Source organism: Zingiber officinale, chromosome 4A (genome assembly GCF_018446385.1).
Source record: "Zingiber officinale cultivar Zhangliang chromosome 4A, Zo_v1.1, whole genome shotgun sequence".
Lineage (NCBI taxonomy): Eukaryota > Viridiplantae > Streptophyta > Magnoliopsida > Zingiberales > Zingiberaceae > Zingiber > Zingiber officinale.
The window spans coordinates 120,068,206-120,074,842 of NC_055992.1; the positions used below are offsets into that span (position 1 = coordinate 120,068,206).

General features: G+C 35.7%; 1 protein-coding gene across 2 annotated transcripts; it reads right to left on the reverse strand.

The window, feature by feature from the left end:
• Positions 1-1,614: 1,614 nt before the first annotated feature.
• Positions 1,615-2,362, reverse strand: LOC121973596 (protein SOB FIVE-LIKE 5-like). Of its 2 annotated transcripts, none has more exons than XM_042524991.1 (3): positions 1,944-2,362; positions 1,811-1,867; positions 1,615-1,706 (listed from the first exon to the last, which is right to left on the reverse strand). In XM_042524991.1, the coding sequence occupies exons 1-3, from the start codon at positions 2,328-2,330 to the stop codon at positions 1,653-1,655; spliced, it is 498 nt and encodes a 165-aa protein (XP_042380925.1). In that variant the 5' UTR covers positions 2,331-2,362; the 3' UTR covers positions 1,615-1,652. The 2 variants fall into 2 exon arrangements, with proteins under 2 accessions (XP_042380925.1, XP_042380926.1); XM_042524992.1 differs by having other exon boundaries at positions 1,622-1,702.
• Positions 2,363-6,637: the final 4,275 nt, after the last annotated feature.

Genomic DNA, 6,637 nt, shown 5'->3' on the forward strand with positions numbered 1-6,637 from the left:
ATCTTTTCCTTAATCGTTATTTGATTTTTTTTTCAGTAAGTGTAAAGGTTGTATACTTATGTTTTTAAAAAAAAAATGATTAAATATATATTATATTAATTTTTATAGGATCAATAAAAGATGTAAAATTATTGATAAAATAATTTGAAGATATGAAAGAAAGATGGAGGAGACTTGAGATTTTAAAATTTAAAAGTTTGAAACTTTATCTTATTACTAAGGTACTTTGGATGATACAGTTACATAAGAGGATACTCTTTGAATTAAGTGGATACATTATATTTACTTGAGACGTGTTGATGTATGAACTTGAGAAGTGATGCATTTAGATTCATTGCTAATTAAATGGGTACTTTATATTGGGATCTTATACTTTCAATATCGAGATCGTCAGTAGATGGTATACAAAGATGGAGTGATTTGAACGGGACGAAGAGATGGCTAAGACGTATGACTTTTTTTTAGACATCCTAGCACAAAGAAACATTGGGTATGGACAGTATAAAAGTTGTATATCCAACAGAGATATGCAATTACATTTAGAGTCATCTTCCCATCAAGGATAGGCAAAATTATTTGAAGGACAGGTAATGTAATTTCTATAGGTAAGAGATGGAAATACAATAGCACATATTCTTTACCTGCCCTAGATTGTGATTCTATAGAAGAGGATTAGAAATTGACTATATATAGAATAAAATATGTCTACTTACATAATAATGTTATGCTTATTTAGATGTTATTTCTATGATAGATGTTTATTAATCAAGGTAAGAGATCCTCTGAGCCGTTTTTAGCGGATTAGGTCCTTATCTACTATACTAATCGGAGGGATTCAATGGTCCCCACCTGTTAAATACGTAGAGATCATTAAATTTCTCTAATCACTATCTTTGATCCAAGAATGGATCATGATAAATGAGACTAGAGGATCCCACCCACAAGACAAAATATTTTGTTGGGTCTGACTTTGATATACCTCCTATGAAAGGCTAGAAAATAATAGAGAGGGGGCCGGGGGGTTGAAAGTCAATTTATAAGATTGTACAAATTATTATTTACGGGACATTAGCAGTCTATTATGATATGATAATTTATTAGACACGAAACACTATTGATCTAATTAATCTAATTTAATTAATTATGTAATCAACCGATTTCAAAACTAGACTGCGAAAAGGACAAGAATTCGTCTAATTTAAATGATATTTAATTAACCTCAATTAATTAAATTAATCAATCGGCAACCGTCAATATATATTTAATAAAGAATCCAGTGAATAAATCTAATTAATTAAATTATAAAAAACTAATTAATTGATTAATTAAAATAAGAAAACGTCTCCTAAAAATACACCAATTTTTTTAATGTTTTCTTTTCAATTTTAAATGTTTTTATTGGATAAAATCAAAAGGGCTCTTTTTTTTAAATAAAAATATTTCATCATATTTTTATGTTTCGTATCAAAAATATTATTGTTGCGGCATTATTATAGAAACAAGTTACAATGGTGTTGGAAAAAAAATATTCAACTTATCAAAAATATTATTCATATAATAATTTTATATTAAAATTCTTTATCAACTTCAACTGACTTGAAATTACTTAAATTTAATTGGTTACTACAACAGTGGCAGGGCAAATGAGCTCTTCACAGATCATCCATCAGTTCTTCCTCTTCTCCTCCTTCCTCGACACCTACTGCCTTTTCAGATACCAAATGCGCAGAATATGTGAAGGATTAACAATTCTGAGGCAGAAGAAAGAGGTAAGGAAAGGAAAGGAAAGGAAAGAAGGAAATCACTCAACTGGTCTAGCAGTCGGCTTCATGGCAGGGAAGGACTCAAGGTACCTCATTTTCTTCCTCTGAAAATCGATGGAGAATTCTAAAAAAAAAAAAATCATAGTCAAAGAAGGAGATGACTCTGCACTGTGTTTGTACCTTAAGCTGAGAGCTAGCAGTGTCCTCCAAAAGGGAGCTGGAGCAGCCCTTTTGTCGGTCTGCCTCAGCCCTCCTCTTCCTGCCATCATCATCATGCCTGTGTATTGCTCGATGCAATTGAGGTGGTCTGGAGGATGCATCAGACACCATGGACATGTCCTCCTCCTGTTCCTGTTCCTGTTCCTGTCGAGGATGAACATGACTGCAGAAGAAGGAGAAAAAAGAAGAAGAAGAAGAAACAGAGTTTTTGTCGCAGAGAAGAAGAGAGTGGTGGCATGGCCAAGACTGGTGGTCTAAGTAGGCAGTCCAACCAGACTGGCACGATCCGCTGCTGTAGTGCTCGGAACTGATCACACCTTCCACCACCTCTTCCTCCTCCATCGTCATCCAATAGAATCGAGGGACAAATGTTTAAGAAGAAGAGGAGGAGGAGGAGTGTATACGTAGAAGGGAAGGGAATTGAATGCAGAATGGAACAGCCTCAGAGACAGCTACCGAAGACAAGTACTGGACCACGTAGATCACACCAGTTCCACTGTTTAGACATTCAGAAGTCAATCCCTCCCACTCAAAAACTTTTACCACTCGACACAGACAATATCGTCTTGTGAATCCAACTTTTGGTAGCAAAACACTTAAATGGGATTGAATGAGCTCACATGGGAGGAATTCCTTCGTGCATTCACCAAGTCCACAGCAACAGTTATGGCGACACACATGCTGCAGCATGCAGAATGTCAATGTTATAGAATTGCATGCGTTCCATTGTCCCCCTAAATCAGCAGGTCCCCTCCAAAAAGGGTGCAGCATTAACATCTCATTCTCACAAATATATCGAGGCATTCATTCAAGTTTGCACATGTTCTAACCAGCTGTCTAAATTGATGCAATCAATCATTACGAAGAAGGAAGAACAAGCTGAAAGTTCTTTGGCAGAATGCACCAAGGCATAGATGCAATCAGCTTTTTTTTTCTTTCTTTTTTTTTTCTTTGGGGCATTAAACTCCTTTAACTTGTGAGTTCATTGCTAGTTGAGTAGTTTATATAGACTAGAAGAGTTGTTATGGATTTGTTGATGGTACAAGATTGTATTGATTTTGAACAAACTCCCAGATGTATGGAAGATTGCAGTGCTTCATTGTTTTACTTGTACCTCAAGCAGTTAGGCAGTAGATAAAATCCAAAAATGTTTGGAAGATTTCCAAAATATATGTTGGATTGTGTCAAATACATCAATACAACAACAACAACCAAGTCTTTTCCCACTAAGTGGGGTCGGCTGTATGAATCATTTTACGTCATTGAGCTCTATCTCCTATTATATCATCATCTATATTTAAATAAATTTTATCTTGTTTTATTGTTACTAACCAAGTCTTTTTTGGTCTTCCTCTTCCTCGTTTGATATGCATGTTTATCATAGTTTCACATCGTCTAACTGGAGCATTTATTGGTCGTCTAAGTTGTTGGTTGCTACTCGGAAAATCTAGAGGTTCCACTGTACAAAATTTTATACAAAGGTCTGAACCTTTTCCTAGCTACCATGTGTTCTTTTAAATTAAATTTTGGATCGCCTGCGGAACTTAACATGTTTGATCCAAAACTTAATCTATTTGTTCTTTTAGGTTTTGACTTGGATCTCCTGCGGAACTTAACACGTTCGACCCAAGTCTCCTTAAGTTATTAATTCCATTAAATATTAATTTCCATAAAAGGTTCCCAGTACTGACGTGGCGAGGCACGTGGCCTTCTTGGATATGGGAGCAACCACCACCGACTAGACAAAACCTTTAATAGAAAGCTAATATTTAATTTCCTAAAATAACTTTAGGTTAACCAAAGAGAACAATCAAATCACAAGGAAAAGAAAGAAAATAAAAGAACACAACATCGAAAAACATATTCGAAATACTAGAACGTAAGCCTCTTGTATTTGATATTATTTCCATAAATAACTAGCATGATGCGGAAATAAAAATTACTAGTTATACCTTGTAGAAAAACCTCTTGATCTTCTACCGTATTCCTCTTCTAACCTCGGACGTTGTGTGGGCAACGATCTTCCGAGACGAGAAACCACCAATCACCTTCTTCTCCTCCTAGCTAGGTTCGGCCAACAAAGAGGAAGCTTCACCAAGGAAGAAAATCAAAATACTAACCAAGCTCCAAGAGATGCTAGCTTTCTCTCCTTCTTCTTCTTCTTCTCCGAGTAGTATCCGGCCACCACAAGAGCTCCAAGGAAGGGAGAGAGGTTCGGCCACCACAAGAGGAAGAGAGGGAGAGGATGGCCGGCCACACCAAGGAACAAAAGAGGGAGAGAAAATAATAGAGGTTGTGTCTCATGAAGGCACCCCTACCCCTTCTTTTATATTCCTTGGCCTAGGCAAATTAGGAAATTTAATTACAATAAAATTTCCTTAATTTTTCTTGACATGAATTAATTGAGAAAAATAAAACAAAATTTCCCAATTAACTTGAGATGGCCGGCCACATCATTGGAAACAAAAGAGGACAAGTTTTAATCAACAATTAAAACTTCCTAATTTGTTTCCGGAAATTTTAAAAAATAAAATTTCTCTTTAAAATCTCTTCATGGTTGATAAAAGGAAATTTCTATAATTTTAATTTTATCAACATGTGAATAATTTTTAAAGAAAAAATAAAACATCTCTCCAATCTACAAATAAGGAAAGAGATCTAATCTCTTTCTTTAATCTTTTGTAGATCTTTTACAAGAGAGATATTTTAATTTTAATTATCTTTAAAATATATCTTCCACATAATAATAAAAATTAAAATTAAATTTCTTTTTAATTTTATTTGGCCGGCCCTACTAGCTTGGGTTCAAGCTAGGGCCGGCCACCCAATTTTATACCTAGGCCGGCCCTAGCTTGTTCCCAAGCTAGCTTGGCCGGCCCCCATTGGGTGGGTATAGAAGGTGGGTATAGATGGGTATAGAACTCTATAAATAAGATGCTACGATAGGGACCGAGAGGAGGAATTGGTTTTGGTCTCCCGATAAAATTAAGCATCCCGTGTTCGCCCCGAACACACAACTTAATTTTACCAATGATAATTCATTCCACTAGAGAACTATCATTGAACTACCGCACCAATCCCAAATTACATTTTTGGGCTCCTTCTTATTATGAGTGTGTTAGTCTCCCTGTGTTTAAGATATCGAATGTCCACTAATTAAGTGAGTCACTGACAACTCATTTAATTAATATCTAAGTCCAAGAGTAGTACCACTCAACCTTATTATCATGTCGGACTAAATCCACCTGCAGGGTTTAACATGACAATCTTTATGAGCTCCTCTTGAGGACATTCTCAACCTAGTATCTCTAGGACACAGTTTCCTTCTATAATCAACAACACACACTATAAGTGATACCATTTCCCAACTTATCGGGCTTATTGATTTATCGAACTAAATCTCACCCATTGATAAATTAAAGAAATAAATATCAAATATATGTGCTTGTTATTATATTAGGATTAAGAGCACACACTTCCTAACCGAGGTCTTTGTTTCTTTATAAAGCCAGTATAAAAGAAACGACCTCAAATGGTCCTACTCAATACACTTTGAGTGTACTAGTGTAATTATACAGTCAAGATAAACTGATACCTAATTACACTACGACCTTCTAATGGTTTGTTCCTTTCCATTTTGGTCGTGAGCTACTGTTTATAATTTATAAGGTACTGATAATATCATCTTCTGTATGTGACACCACATACTATATTATCTACAATATAAATTAATTGAACAACTACAACTAAATGTAGAAAATTTGACCAAATGTGATTCTTTATTCATAATGAATGTTTACAAAGCTTAGGCTTTCAGTATACACTCCAACAATCTCCCACTTATACTAATGACTAAGCTGCCATATCTTCTACCATACATCTGATCCGAAGGGCCTTAGTGAAAGGATCTGCCAGGTTATCTGCTGATGCAATCTTGGCGATGACAACTTCTCCTCGCTTCACGATATCTCGTATCAGGTGGTACTTGCGCTCTATATGTTTACTTGCCTTATGAGCTCGTGGTTCCTTCGAGTTTGCAACTGCACCGCTATTATCACAATAAATTGTGATGATTTTGGGCAAACCAAGAATCACATCTAAGTCCATTAGAAAGTTCCCGAGTCATACTGCTTCTTTAGGCTGCTACATATTCGCTTCCATGGTTGAGTCCGAGCGCTTAACACTCCTCCATGAAATGGATCCACCTCTAAAGTAAACACATAGCCGATGTAGACTTACTATTCCCATAATGAACTACCTTCATATCTCTTTTGATGTCTTTGGAGACATCTCTTTAGATAGAGCTACTCCATGTCTAAAAGGTAAGAAACCTTTCTTGGAATCCTGCATGCTAAAACGAGCAAGGATTGTATCTATATATAAAGCTTGGGATAGACACAACATTATTTTCTTACGATCCCTTATAACTTTGATCCCAAGAATGTGCATTCTCCTAAGTCCTTCATATCAAATTGTTTGGACAACCATACCCTTACGTCGATAATACCTTGACATTGTTGCCAATTAACAAAATATCATCTACGATAGTACAAGAAATACCACCACGTTTTACACTTCTTATATACACAAGACTCATCCGGACTTTGAATAAATCCATATGCTGGATTACTTCATTAAACCGGATGTTCCAAGAC